Here is a 25,743-nt window from a genome sequence, read left to right on the forward strand (position 1 = left end):
CTTTCATGAGATCTCTAATTAATATGAAAGTTTCATATTCCCAAGAGTCCAACTCGAACTTTAGAAGCAATTAATTTTCTATTCACTTAACGTTTAACAATAAAGTTTTTCCCTTTGACAAAAAACTAATTTATTCACTCGCATGTTTATTCAGAAGTTGTTATGTCCTTGATATTGGTAGCAGGGCCTTTCTTAAAATGTCCCTGCCAAACTGAAAATAATTACTGATTCATAGTGTCAAACACTAATTACACTTATTAAAAGACACTCTATCAGGCACTGAGATACCAAGAGTATTAATACAAACCAAAGCAAACAAAAAGCAAAACCAAAATGATCTACTAGACCCTGTTTTCTCAGAGTTAACCACTGAATTGATGTATCAATGGCTGGAAATAAGTTTAACAGAGAGAAATTGGATCCTGGTAGGCATCAAGAAGATGGCAGGGAGACAAGGCATCTTCCAATGCCATCCACCAAGGCCACCAGGGGCATATCTTAAAACTTATAAGATTATGAAAATGAACAAAACTACGACAGGAGAAATTATAAAGGAATGATGAAAGAGTGTTTCTAAGAAGTAGCTAGGATTGGTAGGATTTAGGTCTGTCAAGTGGAGAGAATAAGGAAGTGGAAGTAATTCTAGGCCTGGGGACTGTTTTATTTTTTTTTTTAATTCAGATGCATATAGTAAGTTTCAAGCTATGATTCATAAAGAAGGCGATATATGTCAGGTTGTGTGGTTTGGACAACATTACTTTTGTATGTATTGAGACATGACGACAAATCTGTTATGCTTTTGTTTTGATCCACCACAATCATGAAGAAATTCTTTTCTATCTGTGGTTGATATCCAGAGCTATTGCTCATATTCAACAAAGAAATATCACAGACTAGCTACAAATGCTATAATATGATCTAGGAATCTGTAAAAGTGCCAAAAGAACATACCAGTTCTTAGTATAACTGGCTGCTTTACTCTTCCTTGGATAAATTAAAATGAAGGCATAGGAGGATGATACTTGGGGTTTAAGATGTTAACTTAGGCAGAATTTAAAGGAAACCTAAAGGAATATAACATTGGTGGCAGGGAAGACCAGCTAAGAATGTTATTCTAAACAGAGGTAAGCCACAGTATTAACTTTAATCAGTTTTGTGGTGAGGAGAAGTGGGAGAATTGGACAGTTTAAAGAGCTATTAAGGGAGCAAGATTAATTGAACTGTCAACTTGTGGACTTGTGAATGGTGAGAAAAAAATCTACATGACCCAGTTAGCTTTTAGGTTTCTGAGTTGGAAAAAGAAAAGAAAAAGAATAAATGGGGACTGTAGAGAGATGAGATTTATTTTACGTTACAAACATTCAATTGAAGCTGTCTATTGGGAAATTGGATATACTGGTGTGGGCTTTAAAGGAGAAACAAGAGCTAAATGTTCATATTTCAGGTTCATTAGAAAATAGATGCAATTTGAATGGGGAGGAATGAGAAGAATCTAAAGTAAGGGAAGAACTAATGGAGAACATTAACATTAAAGAAAAATTGAGATGAAATAAATGGCAAAAAATTAATAATTCAAAATTCAGCAGAATTCCAAAATTCAAGGAGTGGGGATGGATATCATTAAGATTAAAGAGGTTAACAGATTTGGTATAAACCTTGAGCAAATCACAAAAGCATTTAAATGTCAGTTTGTAAGAGAAGAGAGGTTTCTCAAAGACAGAAAAACAAACTTTAAAGGCTGATGATAAACACCCTTCCCCCAAATAAAGTAAAGGACTGAAAACGCAGGTGTGTAGTCAAAAAGGTAAGTTTCCTTCAGACATAAAGATATTGTGAACACAGAGAAATATCACTGTCACTATCACTGTCATCCCATCATTCCTCTATTTACTCATGTGGGCACCAGTAATGTCTCCATTTGTCCCAGCCCTGAGATTTTAGCAGCCTCTCCTTACTCATCTTTTCCAACGATTGGAGGCTCTTTCGGGGTCAAGGGAATGAGACCTGCTATTGTTACTGTATTTTGGCGTATTGAATATGCCATGGGGAGTTTCCAGGCACTGCTGTGTATTCTCCTGATAGGAAAGATATTATTGTCACTCCTGGATGAGGCAAAATAGTCTTTTGTGAACAGTGGATAGGGTTAAAGAGATCCATGAACATCTGAGTTACCAGTTGATACAACTCGAGCAGGAAATAAATGCCTTTTGGATGCTGAGAAAACTGAGTGAATCCATGCTGATGGCTGCTAAAGGATGTTACTGCAGGAATGGAGTTATGTCTGGCAATGACACATCTACAGTATGTCTATACAAGTGAGTAGCAGAACTAAATGATTAGGAAAATGAGAGTGTGCTAGAAGGACAGTTGGCTGAGCTGACAAGATTTAGGATTAAATCACAATTTTTTTGGGGGGGTAACATCTGGCAATGCACAGGGGTTACTCCTGGCTCTGCACTCAGGAATCACCCCTGGCGGTGCTCAGAGGACCATATGGGATGCTGGGAATCGAACCCGGGTCGGCTACTTGCAAGGCAAAAGCCCTACCCGCTGTACTACATTGCTCCAGCCCCCAGATTAAGTCACAGTTTAAGGGAAGGTGCCTGGGCTCCTCATGTCAACATCCTCAAAGAGAGAATACTATAGGAAAATGGTGACTGAAAACAGAACTGAAATGGTGAATGAGAGATGACCGTCTGGCATGGAATAAAAGGGAAGAGATATTTGTACTTCTGAAATGGTACCTTCCAGACTAGCTCTGGAAAATGAGAAAACTAACAATTCTAAAGGAGTCAGGGGTTGCACAAAGTCATGAGCCTTTGTGGTGTTCTTGAGGGTAAAAGCAATTTCCATATATTAATAGAATGAGTGGAAAGGACAGAGAGAGTCTTGATGTAGAAGTATTACAGCATCCATGGTAAGTGAAAGGAGTCACAAAGAAGCACCAGTGGGCAGAGAGAAGAGAATCAAAGTTCATAGAGATGAGGGTGTAAGAGAGCAGCAGAGTGATAGCACACAGTAGGGCAGCCAGCCAATCTAGGTTCCACCCCTGCAAACACATAGAGTCCCGTGAGCCCTTCTAGGAGTGATCTCTGAGGGCAGAGCCTGAAGTGAACCCGGAGGACTGCCAGGAATGGCCCCCATCACCCCCAAAACTAAACCAACAAAAGTTACAGAAGGATATATCAACAGAAGAAGGAATATTCCGAGAAGTAAACAAAATTAATAAAGGTAGCAGCAATGGAGAGTGAACTGGCTTTGAACTTTTCCCATAGAACTTAGTTAAAAGATGATTTGCCATGGGAATCCATCCACACAGTTTCCAGAAAGTAAACACCAGGCCACTCCCTAAGAAGATTAAGAAAACACTGTATGATCCCACATTCCCATACACATTTCACCTTGTAGGTCAGATGAGATTGTTTTTATATTATAATTATGAACTTTACATGACCTTGAGTTTATTTCCAGACTTTGAATGGCTAGAGCCATTCCTGTGAGAAATTCCAAGCAATAGCATCATTTACAGAATAATGGAAGGATATTCAGAGTATGGTAAAGTCTCACTCTTCAAGTTCTGATTCTCATACCATCACATGTGAATCTTGTTCATGAAAACTGATTCATTACACCTGAGATCCTACATTTGTAGTAAGTTCCGAGACAATGTAAACAGTAGACAACCAGGGCCTAGAATGCAACATTTAAGAGTACTGCTTTACCTTGCGAATTTTACTTTGCAAAATTTAAAAGAATGCAATTTTCCTTTTAAATGCATATTTTTTAAAATTAACTTTACAGGTTTACTTTATTTTTATTTATTTATTTATTTATTGCTTTTTGGCTTACACCTGGTGATGAACAGGGGTTACTCATGGTTCTGCACTCAGGAATCATTCCTGGCGGTGCTCAGGGGACCATATGGGATTCTGGGAATAGAACCCGGGTCAGCCGCGTGCAAGGCAAGCACCCTACCCACGGTGCTATTGCTCCAGCCCCAAAAATGCATGCTTTTTAAAAGAATATCAAATCAACTGATCATGTTCTGGGATAAATGAAGTGAATAAAAGCACTTGAAGATCAGAAAGGAATAACAAATCTAGTGAAAGTGAGGGCAATATTTAACCATGTTTTCAATAGCCAGTGATATTGCATTGTAGACTTTACGATTAAGAAACTAGATTTTTAATGTTCTCACTACAAAAATTGATTTTTTAAAAAAGAGTTAAGTTTAAAAATCATTAAGTGATATGGTAGTCATTGTTAAATCCATAATAGAAATTATTTGCAGTATATAAATGTATATACCACCTGTCCCCACCCTTTGTCTCTTGGTGCCCCCTCGATTCTTAGCTGAGTGTCCCTCAGGGCCCAAAGCATTTACTTTGAAAATATATATGCCTCTCAGAGAGCCTGGCAAGCTACCGAGAGTATCCCACCCGTAAGAAAGAGCCTAGCAAGCTCCCCCCTCGATTCTTAGCTGAGTGTGCCTCAGGGCCCAAAGCATTTACTTTGAAAATATATATGCCTCTCAGAGAGCCCGACAAGCTACTGAGAGTATCCCACCCATAAGAAAGATCTAGCAAGCTCCCCGTGGCATATTCGATATGCCAAATACTGTAACAATAACAGGTCTCATCCCCCTGTCCCTGAAAAGAGCCTCCAATCATTGGGAAAAACAAGTAAGGAGAGGCTGCTAAAATCACAGGGCTGGGATGAATGGAGATATTACTGGCACCTGCTCGAGTAAATCAATGAACAACAGGATGACAGTCATGACAGTGATCTAGAAAATAAATGAATACCACTCAAGTTCGTGAGATGATCCGCCCATGTGTTCAAAAGGACTGACAAGTGAAGAAGTACGAAAATTAATGTATGCTGAAACTGCATCTCAATCATTCTGTGCATTACTCTCAAGGGTTTTTAATACATATACATTATATTTAGCTTGAAGGAAATGTCTAGGTAAATTACTTCATGGACTATTTTAGCAGGCAATTAAGAATGATGTTATTTCGGAAAAGGGGAGAAGTTAATAAAGGTGACTTATGAAGCATCAGAGAAATATTCAAACAATATTGTATGTATTTTTTAGCACCTTCATTCTGTCACTGATGACACTACTGATTGAGCAAAAGTTGCTTCTAGGTCACTATATGATAACAGGAAATATTTGAATTCCTATTCCTGAAGTGCTAGAACTGAAATTTTCTATTTAATAAAGCGTGATTTACGATACAGAAATAGAAACAGGAGAGATGGGGGGAGACAGAGAGAGAGACAGAGAGACGGAGCGAGCAGGAGAGAAAGAGAGAAAGAGACAGAGACATAGAGAGAGAGAGACAGAGAGAATACAGCAGGTCAAGCACAACCCTTGCAGGCAATTGACATGGTTTGATCCACAGTACTGCATATGGGCCTTCAAGCAAAGCCAGTACTAATCCCTGAGCACTTTCAAGAGGATATCCAGAGCATTGTCAGGTGTGGCCCCAAACAAACAAAAGGCATGGAAATAGCAGGACAAAGAGAGATTATGAAGACAAATGACAGCATTTTAAATAAGCTAATAAAATATCTATCTCTGATGATTTATACTTCCAGTGGTAGAAGATGTCACATGAACTTTGACAGATATTTAGAATGCATCTTCCCCAATTATCTATAGAAACTTTATCGAATATGAAATTTTATTCAATTTTCCATCACGAATCATAACATAATAGACATTCAGTGAAAAAAATGAAATAAGATATTTTGCTAATTTTCTGTGATATATCATAAATTGGAATTCAGTTTAATTTAAAAGTGAAAACAATATAATCAGTTTCATTTATTGACACTTATAGTCTACTATAATGCAATACAGTAGCTTATAAAGCTAATAAAGCTTTTAAAATAGCTTTTCATCTATAAATACAGTTAACTCTGTGAACTATTGATGGAATTACCTTTTCCCCTCAAGCTGCCTCAAAAATAGATTTTTTCCTGATCTTTTTTGTTTTCCAAAGTTTCAATCCCAAAGCAAGTATTAGCTTGTATCTGAGATAGATATTTGCAAAAATCTAATAGATTTTGTAATTCATGAAACTGAGTGCTCAAGACAAAACAGACCAAATAAACACACACATGACCTCCCTAGAAATAGCTAGAATTATTGAATATGTGTTTCTTTACTCTGCCCACTACAGAGTATTTACTGCTTGTTAGAAATTCTCTTATCAACTACTGCCAGTTATATACCCCAAACGGATGTTTCATTCTGTCAAAATTGAAAAATCAAAGCCCTCATAATAGCCCTGAAGATGAAGCAGCTCTTATTAATTTAATAAAAAATCCCTATTTTGAAGGGCAAAAATATAATGTCTCAGTAGAGAATAAAAACAGCAAACCGTCTCGGATCATAAATATTTTAAAAGGCAGGACATCTGTTAATTATGGTAATGTAACACATAAATATAAAAAAATGCAAATCTGTCCTAATTTATGACAAATATTAATGAGTATAAAAATAATTATAGGGAAAGCATAAGCAAGGTCTTAAGAATAATATTTCTAAGGGTCTATTCTATTCTGTAAGCTTGCTAAGGACCAGCCTTGAAGTGACAGACAATCTATGAAGAAGCATTAATATGAGTTCATGTTTAAAAAAAATCATTTACAGCCAAATAATACAAACACTAAAGAAGCTGTATTAAAAGTATTTCTGGTCAGTCACAGAAGAACTAGCAAAGATTTCTTTAGGCTACACTTTGATTCTGTTTGAGATCTAAAACATATTCTTAAAATATACTGAAACACATTATATCATATTGTTTCAATCTCTTAGACTAACAGAAACAATACTAAGAATAGAGGTTACAGGCAGAAAAGCTTAGGGAAATCCTTTTTTAAAAAAATGTACACAAAACCTACATTGACTTTTTCTTTTAGGTCTGAGAAGTTGCCTTCCTTCCGATAGATTGCAAATTCAGGACTCTGCAACACTGCTTCTGAACGAGTAATCCAACTGTGAAGTTCAGTTATATCGACATCCAACCTAAGACAGGAAAGAATAAGGGTCATTAGTTCTTGATTATCTCTTTCTCCTATGTGGGAAAAAAAGCAGTCTGTCTACATTTATCATTCTCCTCCCAATTGGAGACTCCTGCCTGATGCCCCTATTACTGTTAATAGCACTCTTATTACCATAGTCAGGTTGGCTCAAAATTCGGAGTCAGTTATCATCGAGTCTTATGATGATGGAGGTCATTGTATTCATCTCAATGTAGCAATCACCTCTACAGTATATCCCATAAGCTATTACTCAGCCTCTGCTTGAATGTTTGCACTGGATGAAAAATTCTTGCCTGGTTAGACAGTCCTTTTTTTCTTTCTTCAAAAGCACTTAGAGCAAACAAAAGAAAATCCTGTTGGTGGCCCCCATTAAGCCATACCTCTAATCCATGCCCTTTTGTGGTCTCTGACACAACTTTCAATTTAGTCGTGTGACATGCAATGGCAAATGTGATACCAGTAAGCATAATGCAAAACAGCCCCTGGATCTCATTCTTTCAGAAGACGAGTTCTGAGACTGAAATTGTTATCTAAGAACTCAAGCCACCATTGAAGGACGCTTCAGCAGATAGGAGAGGGCCGCGTAAAAGAGCCTGTGGCACCAGGACTGTGAGTGAAGGATTTTTATACATCATTATCACATCACTATGATTAATACAGTTGCTTATGAGGGTTTCAGGCATGCAATGTTCCAACACCCATCCCACCGGTATCAAATTCCCTCGACCGATACCCCAGGTTCCCTCCCAAACCCAGTCTGCCTCCTTTACAAACACATTTTTAAATTTGTTTGTTGAAGTTTGGGTCCAAGGCTTAGCTGATGTTGACTCTGTGGTTTAGACATATACATACGCTGCACCCCTTTATCAATGATGCACCAGAGGGCCCTAGCTCCTGCCTCCGTTAACACCCCATTTATATCTTCTAAACAGTTCCTCAAATTTTTCCTTCCCTATCATTCTCATTTCTATAATTGAGGGTCCACTGTAATCCATGAAACCCCAGTTTGATACTCCGCATTGCCTCCTCCTATTACTCTGTATAGTAAAGATAAATGAGACCATCTGGTGTTTGTCCTTCTGACTTACTTCACCAAACATGATATCCTTTAGTTCCATCCAAGGTGCAGTGTATTGCATGCTTTCATCATTCTTCACAGCTGCATTTTGTACATACAATACACGTTCATTATCTACTCATCTGTCTCTGGATACCCGCATTGATTCAATATCCTAGCTATTGCAATAAATGTTGCAATAAATAATGGTGTGCAGATGTCCTTTTGAATGAATGTTCTGCATTCGTTCATATATGCCCCACCTCAAATTAAGTGTCTTTTGGCTTTCAGAATCATCTCAAACACCAGTTGAACACACCAAATGACTTTTCCAGCAGAGACAAACTACTTAGACTCACTAAAGAGGCCAAACAGCCCTGTCCATTACTGTAAATTATGAGAGATAATAAATAACTGCTGTTTTCAGCCACGAAATTAGGCTGTTATGCAGCAATATATATCTGATGATCTGTTAGTCTCAAATATGCATCTGTATCAGAGATCTGTGGAGAAAAAAAGAACTATTCTCTTGATAGGTTATCCAGATTAACTGAAAACAGAACTTTTAGGAGGCCCACTTCGATGATCCAATCCAGTAGATTATTTAAAAAAAAGAAATGGGCAAACAAACAAATCAAAGTCACAAAAAATAAGTGCCATATTGAATTTCCATAGGAAATTAATATAGTGGAATAAAAATATAAGATTTCAGATACCAAGCAGTGCCTTTTATCACTAAGCTCTATCTTCTCTCATCAAAAAACTGAAACCTGGGGCTGAAGAGATAGCACAGCGGGTAGGGCGTTTGCCTTGCACGCGGCCGACCCAAGTTCAAATCCCAGCATCCCATATGGTCCCCTGAGCACGGCCAGGGGTGGTTCCTGAGTGCAGATCCAGGAGTAACCCCTGTGCATCGCAGGTGTGACCCAAAAAGCAAAAAAAAAAAAAAAACTGAAACGTGAGGCCTGAGAGATAGTATAGGAAGGAAGGCACTTGCTTTGCCCTGGTACCACATATGCCCCCCTAAGCACCATCAAGAGTGATTCCTGAACAGAAATCCAGGAGAAAGCACTGAATACTGTTGTTGTGGCCCTAAACAAGATGTACAAAGCTGAAACTAGTGGGTTTTGTGAGTGGGGGGTTACTATGATTTACAATATTGCTCCTGGTCTTGTTTCATGCACACAGTATCCCAACAACACACTCCCCATCAGAGTGCCTGTTTATCTTCACCACTGTTCCAAGGCCCCATCCATTACCACACTGACTCACTTCTCTAGACCAGTTCTTGGCCTGTTGCCTTTAGCTATCCTTAATTCTTAGCTATGCATCTTTGTATCCCATGTATGCCTATGCAAGAGATTATTCTGTATCTCCTTCTGACTGACTTCACTCAGCACTGACAATCCTTAGATTGATCTACATTGTGGCAAATTGTATGATTTCATTTTTTTCTGAAAAGTATGCCATTACACACACACACACACACACTCATACACACACCGAATTTTCTTTCTCCGGTCATCTCTCTTAATCTCTTGGTGAAACCAATTTATAATATGTACTAGCATCAGTGTTCCTCAACTGGCCAGCTTACCCAGTTGGCTCCCTAATCTTTGCCATGATCCCCTCACAGACTTTTCACCTGGACACCTCATTCAATATTCTGGTGCCAAGAAGGGGCCACATGGCTTTGTGTTAAGAAACATAGAGCTTACATGTCTTCTTATACTTTTTCCAAACCCTCCCAAGCACAGAGAAAATTTTAGCTGGCCCTCAGTATACTAGCATATATAAGAGGCATTGAAGTCAAAATTTTTGTTTCGTTGTGTGGCCATATTTGTCCATGCGCTGGGGCCACTTGTGGCTCCATACTCAGTAATTACTCCTGATAATTTGCTAAGTGGCCATATCGGATGCTGGGAATTGAACCTGGGTCAGCCGCGTGCAAGGCAAATGCCCTTCTCGCTGTGCTATTGCTCCAGCCCCTTAAAGTGAAAGAGTTTAAGAAGATAAATACTCGAAGATATGTCCCATGGAGAGTTGTCTCACTGAACATCCATGATGTCTCAGCTTCTTCGTTTCCTGTAAATATGGCTTTGAAAGGGAGCAGACCAGCAACATTTAAGAAAACCATTCAGGAATATCACTGCTGCTTCCTTGGTTAGCTAACATGTGTCACTGATACAGTCCATGACTGTTACTGTTTGCATTATTCATGGTATACTTGCTAAAGGACTTGGGCTTGGGTTTTATGCTTGCACTTTTACATTTTTTAAATGTTTTTTGATCTCTCTGACTTCACACTCAGCGCTGAGGGCCACTCGAGACAAGCACTCTTGGAGCCTTAGCCGGTCACCTCTGGAGTCTAATGCAGACACTGCAATCCACGGCAATTAAACCACACTCGAGGGACAGCCACTGGCGGTGTGCCTGGGCTCTGACATGTAAAGGAAGAGAGAAAAGTGTTCATTTATGTATGTATGTATGTATGTATGTATGTATGTATCTATGTATGTATGTATGTATTTTGGATTTTTCAGGTCACACCTGGCACCGTGTAAGGTTACTCCTGGCTCTGCACTCAGGAATTACTCCTGGAGATGCTGGAGGGGGACCCTATGGGATGCCGGGGATTGAACCTGTTTCAAGGCAAATGCCCTACACACTGTACTCTCACTCAAGCCCCAGAAAGAAAACTGTTTTAATTCCAGCAGTTACACTCCCTGACCTTCTTTCTCAATCTGGGAAAATGAAGGGGGAGAATTTTTGGGTTTGTTTTTGATTTTCGTCTGAGATCCGCATCCTGTGTGGTGCTCAGGGTTCACTCCTGATGCTGCATTCTAGGGCCATGCTTGGCAAGGCTCAGGAGTGCCTATGTGGTGTGAGGGACGGAAGCCAAGTCCAGTGCCGTAGCCACTGTAATATCTCTGGCCCTTGAAGCGGCGTAACCCCAAAAGTCTCTGGCTCTCTCCTCCTTGTCCCCCCACAGATGCAGATAGCAGGCACTACCATCTCAAGGACCAAAGACACATTCCAAGCCAGGAGGCGACAGCAATTCAACAGAGGGACAAACTAGATATCCATAGTGTCCTCATACAGTCTGGATCTTAGGATTGTATGCACTTCCTGGCATAGAGAAGTAGAACCAACTTCAAATGTCTAGTGGGGTCCGGTGATTTGTCTCATGTTCAAAGCTAGGACCCACTAGTGGTTTACTGACAAATTTCGTTCACGCTGAGACTTCTACAATAGACTTTGAACTCTTGTGTAAGACAAATTGACCTAAAATGTCTAAGAACTCTTCACTTAAACTATCATTAAGCTAGTTTCCCACTATCAGAAATGTGTACACTGATTTCTTGATCTTAAATTTCTGGACTGTTTTCATGTTAGGTTTAAAATCAATCCCACAATGCTTCACAGAACACTAAACATTCCCACCCCACCCCCTACCCCCCAAAACACTTAAACAAGCCAAGTATTCTTTTGGGTGGGGGTACAAAACCCAGCATTGCTGATGGCTTAATTCTGGCTCTGAGGTAAGGATCACTCCATTCAAGGGACAAACTGGTGCCAAGAATCAAACCCGGGCAAGCCATGTGCAAGACAAATCATACTATTTCTCAGGCCCCAAGCAAAGTAATATTTTTTTGTGTGTGTTTTTAAAAACAAAAGTCTTTGCAAAAGCATTCCTGCTATACTTGGATAAGGATATGGGATTTCACAGAAATTAAGTCAATTCATCTCAGATAGTGCCAGGGAGAAGAGATTTTATTGATTTGTTTACCATTATAGCCTTTCTGAACAGAACGTCCAGTTTACAGTAAAAAAAATATGTATGGAGTTATTTACCAAAGCTTACAACTAGGAATAGAAATTTGAATTCAGAGATTTAAAAAACTCTAAACCCCGTATTGTGAAATGTCAATACTACCATTTGTACATGAATTTTTATTTTATCTGTCACTGCTGTTTATGCTTTTTCAGCCTTTGATGATCAGAATAGTGTTGGTCTCAAGAAATTTCCCTCCAATGTAAGGACAAAATTATGTCCCATTTTAAAATGTAGTCATATCATATGGTAGGTGGCTGTTACCACTGTGAAGATCAGCAGGGAATTCTTATGAGCCAAATAGTTGAAAACTACTTATCTACCCTGCCTTTGATTTGCTGTTGAGTTTCCAGATTATTTACTCATAATGCTGACTCAAACATGAAGCTCTGTTGCATGCTATGAAAATCTCGTTTTCCCTTTCCTTCTTTGATGTTGAGATCTTGGTAATTACCAGAGTATTTTAGCAACTCACCAATGTGAGCACTTGTTTTCCTTCAGAATGCCTTGACAAAGATATTTTTGCTTTTCCTTTGGTAGAGTATAAAATTGTCTTTCTTTCCTCTCTCCCTCCTCTCTCTCCCTCCCTCTCTTCTCTCTCTCCCTCCCTCCCTCTCTTCTCCCTCCTCTCTCTCCCTCCCTTTCCCACTCTCTCTAGATCTACTGGTGAGTTTCAGACCACTTCAATAGTGTTTGGATAGGGGCTGGAGCAATAGCACAGCGGGTAGGGTGTTTGCCTTGTATGTGGCCAACCCGGGTTCCATTCCCAGCATCCCATATGGGCCCTGAACACTGCCAGAGGTAATTCCTGACTGCAGAGCCAAGAGTAACCCCTGTACATCGCCGGATGTGACCTAAAAAGAAAAAAAGAAAGAGTGCTTGCATATTAGTATCTCAGAAATGAGTGTTAACTAGTGAGAGCTGAGATTGGGTAGATAAATACCCCAGTTTCCTTGCTCTTAGTGTGATAATAACAAATGTTACACATAGAGAACCTCTGGAAGTAAGGTCTGACCACTGGTGCTAGTGGTCTGAAAACCAAACCAACACTCTTTCAACATGAGATGTTAAAATTTAGCTTGATCAAATCACTACCCTCCAGTGTCGATCTGGAGGGTAGTTGCTCTGATCTTTAGAGGGTGTCACTATCCACCATCTGTGACACCCCCTGCCTCCCTCCCTCCCATAATTTGTTGATTTGGGTGGGGGGACTGGGAGTCTGTGGATTGCATAAGGCTCTGGGAATCCTATTTCTCTGGTACAGAATGGAACAGACAAGTGCATGCTTCTACGGGTTGCTCATAGCCAGACTGCTTATACTATATGATCTACAGATGTTATATTTTATTTTACTTGTGGGTGGGGTTTGGTGACTGTACCCAGTTATGCTCAGGTATTAATACCTAACTGCTCCATGCTCACTCCAGGTGGTGCTTGTGGGACTATTTCTGGTGGTTTGAATCAAACTAGTGTTGGCTACATGCAGGTACCTTAAGGCTTGTCCTCTGTCTTAACCCTAAACTGAGGTTTTAAAGCATCAAATGGTCCTTGGCAGATATAAAGTATCCCCATTTCTGGGCTAAGCGATCAAATATTTTAGTTCTTCTGAATCTATTTCTCACAATGGGCATCCTTTCTTATATTGCCACTAATAGTGACAAAAATATAGTTCTCTAGAGCAGAAGCCACCAAAGTTATTTGGTCTACCATGCCCCTTTTCAGACACAAAATTATTCAGCACCTCAACTTCAGATATTTGCTTTCTTTAAGCAAACAGAAAGCACCTCCCAACTGCACCAGAGATCCCCAGAATCCTTTACCCGTTCTTAGTCTTTGAAAGAAATTTGAAAAGTTAAAAAATAGAAACGTTTTTTTTTAATTTTTTTTTGAATAAACTTTGAAAATAAACCTTTCATAAATTTTTTTTTTTTTTTTTGCTTTTTAGGTCACACCCGGCATTGTGCAGGGGATGCTCCTGGCTCATGCACTCAGGAATTACTCCTGGCAGTGCTTGGGGGACCATATGGGATGCTGGGAATTGAAACTGGATTGGCTGCATTCAAGGCAAATGCCCTACCCGCTGTGCTATTGCTCCAGCCCCATAAATTTTATTTAAAAAAAAAAATAAATAAACTTTGAAAAGTTGACATAGTCATGTAATCCACTATTTGGCAAAGTTAGGCTAACTAATCCCATTTTCATTACATTAATCAGTCTGACCCAAATGCACTTTTTTGGTGTTTGTTTGTTTTTTTTTTTTTTTTGCTTTTTGGGTCACACACAGCAATGCAGAGGAATTTCTCCTGGCGGTGCTCAGGAGACCATATGGGATGCTGGGAATCGAACCCGGGTCGGTCGCATGCAAGGCAAATGCCCTACCCGCTGTGCTATCGCTCCAGCCCCCAAACGCACCTTAAATATTTTCCTTATATTTATGCATGGACCACTATTGATTTTTGCATAAGTTGCTTTTAATCCTGTTCCTTTATTAAGTTAGTTGATTTTATCTACCCATTTTAGCCACTCTAGGAAATACTGAAAGTAGAGTAAGATTTCTGATTTTGTAGTTCACTGGTTTGATCATATTCTTTGTGGTTAAGATATTACCATCTTAATTTAGAATACAAAAATCCCCATTCAAATATTTTTCATCTTTGCCACAAAATGTATACTAAGTGCTTTGTATATTCCAAACATAGCAACACTCCATAAGTAAGAAATGAAAAGCATCCATTTTATAAAATAAAATGCTTTAGATACAGAAATCGGGCTTAGCTCACACTGTGATTTCTTTAGAATAAGCAATAAACACCTTTTAAATGAATTAGGATTAAATCAGCTTCCAGTCTAGAAGCTTTGCCAAGTAAACTGGTTATCTCCACACAATGAAGGCTCTGTGAAATAAATACCATGGAAACATCTGCTTGCTTGTCAGTCTGAAGATTTTAAGGGAGGTCTAGGCACCAATTGGCATGTAGTTCTAGTAATTCAGATCAATTCAGACAACAGGATGCAAAACTCTATGGCAAGGTACTTCCTCATTCAATTTTATTGATAGTCTCATTCAAATTCCTCATTCAAATTTATTGATAGAGTATGCAAAAAAATGGTTGAACTTTCCCATTGCATAGCAACTTAAAGTAAACAGACTACTCTTTTGATTTACAGCATGTTTTAAAAGTGATTTCAAGTTTGTCTAGGGCAGCTGTTGAGTGTTTTAAATAAGTATATATTCATAGGTAGTGTGCGATATTTCCATTTTAAAATGGAATGAAAGAAAAGGTGAGATTGTACTATTCTTAAGAATTTTACTGTCTTTCTCTTTTGTCTTTCATCATGTGAACCGTTGATTCCTTTGACAATAAGTGGCACCTATAACTGAATTAATATGTGATTTATTTCTAAGACATTTCACATCTAATCTTATTTTCATCTTCTTTAACTACCATTTGGACTTGCTGCATCAACCATATTTACTTCTTCACAACTTTTTCCATCCTAATGTAAATTGCAGTTAGTTAGCTTATACTACATCATCTAACACTATCCTATATTGTGTACTCAAAGTCATGAGTTCCAGGAGCTAACTTAGCTCCCAGCATCATTTCTGCTAATGTTCTGCCTACAAGCATCCCATCTCTTTATCCTGACAATGAGAATGGAAAGGTGAAGGGGAGGCAGAGGCAGTTTCAAAAGCCTCCCATGCACTCCCTCTGAGTGCCAGTGGCCCACATTCAAAGCTTAGTCTCAGTGACATTTCCACTGCTTTTAGCGAAATGAACAAGGTAACTTCCTGGATCCTACTCAGAATCTGGCTTTCATGAAACAACTGCACATTTATTTTGTTTCTTATCAATCTGGCAGGTACTGCTTCATCACTTTCTGTGGTTATCCCCCTGGTTTGCACATTTTCACTGTTACGGAATGTTTTTCAATTGACATTTTTTTTCCAATGATAAGATGTACACCAAATCAACGCTCACATAATTAAAAAGCCATATGTGTTTGTAAATGGGGTACTATCTACTCTTCCCACAGTTCCGCCACTAGTAATTTTTTTATTGTGTGTGATATTATCTGAAGCTAGCTATTTAATTCCCAACTGACAATATAGCTCAATTATACTTACAAAATCCCTCAAGAAAAGCACTGAATTATTTCTAATGCCATACTAAATCTTCGATTCTATATCTGTATTTTTCTTTGTTTCTAAAATGGTTCATATCTAATCATTCCTCTTTCCCCCTTTAAAACTATCAAAATCTATTGTTGATGGAGTAGTAATTAGCGTGATGATTACAGTGAGTCTCTACATCCTCTTGTTTGGCCACTAATATAATCCCTCTTACATTTCTTGTTCTCATAGCACATACTGTTCTAGACTTGACATCTATATATATGTTAATACAGACACCTGCTATCTCTTAAATTCAGTCTCATTTCATCCAATGTAAAATCCTCCTTATTAAGAAAAATCTGATTTCATTTTCTACATTCATAAAATTATTTTCCTCTTGTAATAATTGTCAAATACTGTCCTATATGTACAAGTATATCCCAAAGTCTATGATTATTATTTGTGATTAGCATTGAAGAATCAATTTTCTCACTTTTGGAAGGGGATACTTCACAAATACCCACAACTAAGACAGGCAAAGTTTCAAAAAAGAAATCATTAATATTCTTTAATATTTTTTGACAAAGGGTTTATTTTTTAATTAATTAATTTATTTTTAATTAGTGAATCACCGTGAGGGTACAGTTACAGATTTATACACTTTTGTGCTTATGCTTCCCTCATACAAATTTCGGGAACCCATCCCTTCACCAGTGCCCATTCTCCACCACCAGTAAACCCAGCATCCCTCCCACCCTCCCCAATCCCATCTCCCCCGACCCCACCCTGCCACTGTGGCAGAGCATTCCCTTCTGTTCTCTCTCTCTAATTAGCTGTTGTGGTTTGCAATAAAGGTGTTGAGTGGCCACTGTGCTCAGTCTCTAGCCCTCATTCAGCCCGCAACTCCCTTCCCCCACATGGCCTTAGACTACATTATAGTTGGTGACCCCTTCTCTGAGGACAAAGGGTTTATTTACTTAAGCAAGATGATTTTTCAGAGAAAATATCAATTTCCTGGAAGTTGTAAAATATAAGAGCAGTGCATCTAAACCAAAAATTCATTCAGTTTGAAGTTTTATTCCTCAAGATCCTACTGAACCAAAGTCAAGTTTCATTTCCCATAAAGACAATACAAATTACACCAGCGCCAGTCCCAGATGATCAAACTCAGAAATATATTTGTGTGTATTCATGTGAGTGCACATGTAAATATTTTAAGAACATAAAAATACACCAAAAACCTTATTTTAATAATAAACAAGTGCAGTTTAAAAAGTTACCAATTTAAAATTGCCCATAATATATCGTTGGATGATTCCTATGCAATCAAATCACAGTGTTAATTATATCAAAATAGTCTCTTAATGGACTGTATTCTATTAATTTCCTGTCCAGTGACTGCCATCTAAAGTATTAAATGAAGATGGCATGCTTACATAAACCCTAATTCGGTGACTTTCAATATACCATTTGGAACTCATCATTCCCAAATGTGCAAACATTGAAAGTAAGAATTGTCCAAGCTCCAAAACTTTACTAATTTAATTAGTGGTCGAGGTTTTGAATGGACATTTAACATCTTTAATCATTGTGCATAGAATACCCTCAAAAATTTTTAAGTATTTTATCATTATAGATGCTTAGCCTTCTGAATATGATTAAGTATAAAAAGCTTCCATCAAAGTGGTCATTAAAAGCTAATAAATAATACTTTTATTTTGGCTTTTTGGGTCATGCCCCACAGTAAAAGAGGACCATAAAATGCCAGGGATTAAATGCAGGAGTCGTGCATACAGAGCATACACTCTAGCCCTTTTAGCCATCTCTCTGACCCAAAAGTAACTTGTGTCACTTGTATCACTTGTCATCCCATTGCTCATCAATTTGCTCAAGTGGGCACCAGTAACTTCCCCATTCGTCCCTGTCAAGTGCTAGTGTAGCCCAATGGCGTCTGCTCGCTCCAGGAAAATGAAGAGCCTCAAATCATTTATCCAGGGTCTTGATGAAGAAGTATGACCATCTCGTAGGTGGGTGGCCAGGCGTTCTTTTGACATCCCGTGGAATCCAGTCAGTATTGGCTCTAGTCCAGAGGTCGTATCCAAATCACATTATGTGTCCAGCCCATCTGATTGTCGATGCCTTGGCAAACGAGACAGCTTCCCTGATTCTTGGTCATCGACGGAGGTCGGAACTCCGGATTCCTTCTCTCACTTGAGTGAAACATGATACTCCAAGCATAGCTCTTTGGATTCCTCTTTGGGATACTCGAATAGCGTTCTCTTCCTGTTTGTGTAGGGGCCAGGTCTCTGAGGCGTATGTTAGTGTAGGAAGAACGGTGGAGTTGAAAAATGTGCCTGGAACCGGAGGTTCTTCATTCCTTAACAATTTCTTTGAAGCTCTTGAAGGTGTTCCACGCTGCTCTCTTCCTCCTGTGCAGCTCAAGTGCCAGGTCGTTCGTCATGTTGAGTTCTTGACCCAGATACACATAGCTGCTGCATTTGGAGATGTTTGTTCCATTGAGAGCAAATGGTCCATCATGAACTAGTCCGTTTCTCATGAACATTATCTTCGTGAGATTAGATAACTGAGTAGATAAGTGAGGAGTAGGGTGGGGGCCACCTCCCTACATGCCACCCACACAGCAGAGCCTGGCAAACTACCCGTGGTGTATTTGGTATGCCAAAAACAGTAACAAACAACGGGCCTCTTACCAAAAAATACATTTATAAAATTTCCCATATATATGCGAAATATATACATTTTACTATATATTTTATATTTAATTATATTTGGGGCTGGAGTGCTAGCACAGCGGTAGGGCGTTCGCCTTTCAGGCAGCCGACCCGTGTTTGATTCCTCTGCCCCTCTCGGAGAGCCCGGCAAGCTACTGAGAGTATCACGCCCGCATGGAAGAGCCCGGCAAGCTACCCATGGCGTATTGGATATGCCAAAAACAGTAACAATAAGTCTCACATTGAGAGATGTTACTGGTGCCCACTCGAACAAATCGATGAGCAATGAGATGACAGTGACAGTGACAATTATATATTTACCAATTAGTAAACAAACACACATATATTTATGCATATATATGTTCATTTATGAATTAGTTTTCACCTGACACACTAATGTGAGGATCAGCTTTGCTTACTTGGAAATTATATTAGTCCAATTATATTAGTCCACTAATCAAATTAAATTACACCTCAGAATATTATAATTGTAGGTTATACAGGCCCCCCAATTCACTTCAGTAGTTTACCTAGCACCCAATAAAAATGTGCAACTGTGGGAAAGGCCACCATCTTCATTAAACATAAATCTGTTGTATTAACAGTCCTATCAAATGATCTTTTTCATTATGTTAGTATGATCACATTTGCAAGCATCTACGCATTTCTATTTTTATCTGTTTAAAATAAACCACATCATTCATAAAATAACATTTCAGCACAATATAATTTAATCATTCCAGATTGCACCAAAATGCATCTTTAAAGAATACTAAAAATCAAATTCTGTGCAGTTTACCTAAAATAAGCCTATCTCCATGTGCTTCAAAATCAGAAATATAATACAAAGTATAACATGTGTCCTTAAAATTGTGTCATTTTAATTGTGAATTATGATAAAACAAACTATATGCATAATTTGTATGAATATGTGTAATGTCTCTTCCACATTTGTTTATTGCTACGAGATATTACATTTGGTTTTTTTATCACCAAAATTATTAATTGTGGGAAGCTCATGAAAGAACACAGTATGGTTTGCTCACGGTCATATTTTATCTTTGCTCATTGATTTGATCTTGTTTGGAATGTGGACATGATGCACTGAATTAAGAAAGACATGTATAAATTTTTCATCTTTTTGTTAAGCTGATTCCCTAGTACTTGATTTTCTGAGGCACAATTGTGAATACAGAGTTATTGATTCTTTAATTTCTCTCACATACTGGATTATTTTCAGATAGAAAAGCCATGGATTTCTGCACACTGATTTCATGTAACCTACCATTTTTCTATGCAGGTATATTGTCTCTAGAAGCTCTGTGAGTCTTTGGGATTCTCTAAGTATAGATTTTTAGAAAGAAAAATATAAAGCACTACTAAAAAAATAAAGTACACTTGGAAATAGAAACAAATCTCCTATTCATGGATTGGCAGGATTCATATGGTTAAAATGACAATCTTTCCCGAAGCACAATACAAATTTTACTCTGTTCCTATTAAAATAACCATAACATTTCCTAAAGTCATAAATAAAATGTTGCTAAAGTTTATATTGAACAAAAAAATGCCCAGAGTAGCCAAAGCAATCCTAGGGAAAAAAGAAGACAGAAGGCTTCTCCTTTACCAATTTTAAGTTATACTATAAAGCTGTAGCAATTAAATCAACACGAAACTGGGAAAAGTATCAGATCAATGAAATAGAATTGAAAGCCCACAGGTAGATCCACAGTTATCTGGGCAGTTAATCTTTTATAAAAGAGCAAAAAATATAGAGTGAAACAAGGAAAACCTCTTCAGCAAATAGTGCTCTGGAAACTGGTCAGCCACATGCAAAAAAATAAATAAAGAAAACTGTTCTGTTTCTAACACCATTCAGAAAAGTCAAATCAAAATGAATTAAAGATTTTGATATAAAATCTGAATCCATAAATTATGCTGAGGAAAACATAAGCAGAACATTTCATGACATCGAAGTCAGAGGGATCTAAAGGATTCTAAACCATTATCTAAGCACCCTCCCCACAAATAAAGAGATAAAGAAATGGTACCATTTTAAACTAAGAAATCAGTTGCACTGCAAAGGAAATGATGGCCAGTACTTTTTAATGAAACCCACAGATTGGGAGAGTATATTTTCCCATCATTCATTGGATATAGGGGTTATCACTGGATCACTGGATCACTGTCATCCTCCTGTCCATCAATTTGCTCGTGCAGGCACCAATAATGTATCAATTTGCCCCAGCCCTGAGATTTTAGCATCCTTTCCTTACTCGTCTTTCCCAATGATTGGAGGCTCTTTCAGGGTCAAGGGAATGAGAACTGTTATTGATACTGTATTTAGCATATCGAATACGCCACAGGGAGTTTGCCAGGCACTTCCGAGTGGGCGGGATACTCTCGGTAGCTTGCTGGGCTCTCCGAGAAGGACTGAGAAAGTATATCAGAGAATAAAAGCAAGTATGTTAAAACCAAACACATGTGTGCTGCTTTAGGCATATCAGTGGGCTAGAATATAAGAGGCCTATATTTCAGGAGCTTTGTTTTATAGTCTCTGGATCTTGGCCTTCGACGGGATTACATGGTGCTTGGGGCAGTTTCTGGGTGTGACTGCAAAGCTACTGGAAAATGGGGGGTCTGTGTGGAGAAGGCCCAGTCCCGATACAAGCAGCTTGGAGATCTCAGCCCCTGGTCCCGCATGCCTGGGTTCCTCTGCTGGTTTCTACATGTGTGAGGCACGTCCGAGTGTGTGGAGAGTGGCCTTGAGCAGGTCTGTGGCTGGGTTCTGGAAATTTTCAGCTGCTGGGGCTCTGCTTGGGGCGGGGAGGGACACTCAACCCACTCCCCTCTGGGGGTCCCTGGGAAGAAAGCCTGGCGTGGGGATAGGAGATTCTGCGTCACTCTCTTCCGGGAGCTTTGTTTTATATAGTCTCTGGATTTTGGCCGCTGACGGGATTACATGGTGCCAGGGGGCAGTTTCTGGGTGTGACTGCCAAGCTACTGGAAAATGGGGGGGTCTTGGTGTAGGAGGCCCAGTCCCCATCCGAGCAGGCTTGGAGATCTCAGCCCCGAGTATATTCACGATATATCAAGCATTAACAGAACTTAAAGAAAATATTAAAAATGGGGGGGAGGAGATGAACAGAAATTTGCTCAAAGTAGGATGGGGCAGAGAGACAGCACAGCAGATACGGCCTTTGCCTTGCATGCAGCCAACTCAGGTTCAGTTCTCAACACCTCACATGATCTCCCAAGACTTCCAGGAATGATCTATGAGTGCACAGCCAGGAGTAAGCCCTGAGCAGTGCTAGGTGTGGCACAAAGCCCCCCACCCCCCGAAAAGAGGCCAAAAAATATCAAAAGGCGTATGAAAATTGCTCTATATAACATAACATCATGGAAATGCAAATCAAAAAAAAATGAGATATCACTTCAAACCATGTAAGGAGACTAGTGCACAATTACAAAGAATAGAAACAAACCTGCATTGGACAAAACAGGATTAATATTCACTGCTGATTAGGAATGTCAAATAGTTCAGTGTTGTTGGAAAACTATCTCAAAAACACAAAGAATCGGACTTCCATAAAATACAGCAATTCTAGTTCTGAGCATCATCTACCTCCAAGGTCCAAACACTGCACGTAGAAAAGACATCTGCACCTAACGTTCATGGCAGCATTATGCACAGCAGCTTAAGTCTAGAAGCGATCCAAATGTCCTAGATGATGGGGCGAAGAAATTGTGGTACCCATGCACAGCGAAGTTCTATTCAGATTTACGAAAAACTGAAATTATGAGATTTGCTAGCACGTGGATGGAGCTAAAGACTACCATCCTCAGTGAAGTCAGTCAGAGGGAGAGGAACAGACACAAAATTATTTCTCTTGCGTGCAAGATATGAAGAAGCAAAATGGGTGAACAACAAATGCCCAAAGGCACTAGAAACTGAGAACTGCCTTTCATGAGGAAGCGGATCAGAGTTCTGGGGGTGGGGCGTGGGAAGAGGGAACCCGGGACAATGGTGAAGGGAAGTAGGACACATGGGTGGAGGGTGTGTTGCTGGAATAGTCCATGTATGAAATCCTACCAATAACCGTTTGTAAACTATGGTGCCCCTCTCCATCACTGTCACTGTCACTGTCATCCCATTGCTCATCAATTTGCTCGAGTGGGCACCAGTAAAATTTCCATGCGAGACTTGTTGCTACTGTTTTTGGCATATCGAATATGCCACAAGGAATTGCCAGGTTCTGACGTGCGGGCCAGATACTCTCGGTAGCTTGCCGGGCTCTCCAAGAGAGGTGGAGGAATCAAACCTGGATCAGCTTCGTGCAAAGTAAATGCCCTACCGCTGTGCTATCGCTCCAGCCCCTCCCCATAAAAAAATTTGAATGTTAGCAGAGACAAGTGGCATTCAGATAAAGTTATGCCATATAGTCAAAGGTAAAATGTATTAAAATTCTCAGTTCATAGAAAAGGTATAAATATATTTTCTTTTAATGTTTTTGCTCTTGGATACTAGGCCATGAGTTAATGTTTTTAAGGTTGAAAGTATCAGAAAACTGTGAGTTATCACTGAGTATTAATCTGCATAATGAATTGAATAAAATTCCTACAAAAATACTGGTCCCTCTACAAAAAGTCAAATGGAAATAAAATATTTTAATGTCAAAGTGATGTGGCTGAAAAGAAGTCACTTTTTCTTTGGTGTTTTTTGCTTTTATTGGTCACACACAAAGGTGCTCTAGTCTTACCTCTGGCTCCATGCTCAAAAATCCCTTCTGGAGGTATTTGAGGGACCACATGGGATGCCGGGGAGTAAAGGTGGGTAAGTTCCATGCAAAGCAAGAACAGTACCTATTGTATTATCTCTCACCCCCCTAAGTTTTGCCTTGATATAATTTCAGAAACATACACCTGAAAAAATGAAGGCAATCCCCTAAATTCAGAAATGCCAGAACCACCTATATTAGAGAAACTCATTATAAAGCCAAGGTGTGAAACACCTCGACAAAATTACACGACCCAGAAGATTGGTGATAAAATGTTGCTACGCCACAGATGCCTGGAGCCTATTTTTCATTTTCAACAAATTGAAAGTCCCTTTGAAACACAGTTCTGTGAAAGAAAATCACCTTAACACAAGTTAATAAAAATATTCTCTTAAGTGATAGATGAAATATTGTCATAGCAATAAATCTAAGATCACATAATGCAATATGTTCAAGTTGAAAATCCTGAACCATCTATTATAAGATCCAATTGGATGTTTATTTAAATTGATGATACCAAAAAGGAAAGCTATAGGTGCCCTCGTGAAAAATGAAAGCTTATCGCTAGAGGGCGCACATTCCCTTTCACAGTTAATCTGGTCTTCAATTTGCGTTCTTATATTTTATTTTATTTTATTTTATTTTATTTTTATCTATGTAAAGATAACATGGTGACAAATAGGCTTTTCATGGGAGTTCTCTTACAGAAAAACATAAAATGTCCAAAGAAATAGAGAAAAGGTTTCAAAAAAACTTGTTGGTAAGATCCCCTCAGGTGCACAGTTAAAATGCCTTCAGCCATTCTAACGCACATACATAAGTACTTGAAGAAAGAAAGTTCTGTCAGAAAATGTCTTAAGTTTGGGGTGACCAAATCCAATTAATCAAGTAACATTTCCTGGACTTTGTAAGCTAGCATCTTTTCTTCAGTTTATTAGTTTTTATCTAAGTTTTAACACTAATATGAACCTTCATGCTCTATAAATATAAAATTACATTTCTTTAGCACGTAGGTTAATTTTTTAAATTTTTTAATTTTGAAAAATATTTTTAAATATCTATGTTACTCCTAATTCTGAAGATGAAAGTATGGCAATGACCCTGTTCATGTCACATGTCTTCATAAAGAGAAAGAGAATTTCTAACTTTCTTTGTATGAACAGACTTTGTTTTCGTAGATCAGGAATAGATTCCTTAGGAACGTCCTTTATTCTCAATATACAGTGAAACATGAAGTTAAGACTTAAGTTTGAATCTGTCTGAATCCAAAGATTTCTATTACACTAAATTAAACTTCTTTCACTACAAAAGAAAAACTTGTTTCTTAAACGACATACAAACATACAAATAAGCCAGTATGAACTTCCTAGCTTTTCCTAGAGAATGAAGTCTGGTGATTACGACGTTGTTATTTTGACTAATACCAGAATTTGTCTGGACACCAACTAAGCCTTTTGATTTAACCTAAATTGACGCTTTGTTGCATAGCTGATGCCCACTTCAGGGCACTTAGAAATAGCTACTCATCTCAGTTTACACTGACTTTGGTATCTTCTGTAGCTACCTAAAATCCTCAAACTTCTATCCCATTTTTTTAAATTTCAGAATTGCTTTTTTTTTAGTTCATTTTTCTCCCCATAAACCTATTTTTTTATTTTTACATGAATCACTCTGAAGCACAGTTACAGACTTACAAACTCTGCCGTGCTTACATTTCAGGCATACAATGATCGAGTAACCATCCCTCCACCAGTGCCCATTGTCCACCACCAATGATCCTAGCATCCTACCCACCACCACCACTCCTCACCCCCCACCCCACCCCACCTCTGTGGCAGGGTATTCCCTTTTGCTCTCTCTCTTCTTTTGGGTGTTGTGGTTTGCAATATAGGTACTGAGTGGCCATTGCTACTATGAAGAGGAGGAAAAGGATATTACTTACAAAATAGCATGGGTAAACAAAATGTTTAATACTAAAAATCTCACACCCAGTGCAGGGAAGGGGGAGCAAAGTTCTTGTATGACTTCTACTTAAGCTTTGATGAAGATAATTAGTCTCAGCCAAACTTTCTACTGCAATTCTAACTGATGAGATCACCCGCAACTTCTCATAAGGATAACTTGAAAAAGCTTAGGGTTTGGAGTTATTCCCTGTGGTGCTCAAAGAT

At 38.7% G+C, this 25,743-nt stretch overlaps 1 protein-coding gene across 1 annotated transcript in view; it reads right to left on the reverse strand.

Annotated features, from left to right (window-relative positions):
• DMD (dystrophin) overlaps positions 1-25,743 on the reverse strand; it is a 2,715,231-nt gene that overhangs the window by 1,512,979 nt on the left and 1,176,509 nt on the right. Inside the window, exon 19 of the mRNA XM_055122927.1 lies at positions 6,916-7,039. Within this exon, the coding sequence (XP_054978902.1) occupies positions 6,916-7,039 (124 nt within the window). The remainder of the gene's footprint in view (positions 1-6,915; positions 7,040-25,743) is intronic.

The sequence above is a fragment of the Sorex araneus genome, chromosome X, assembly GCF_027595985.1.
Source record: "Sorex araneus isolate mSorAra2 chromosome X, mSorAra2.pri, whole genome shotgun sequence".
NCBI classification, from domain to species: domain Eukaryota; kingdom Metazoa; phylum Chordata; class Mammalia; order Eulipotyphla; family Soricidae; genus Sorex; species Sorex araneus.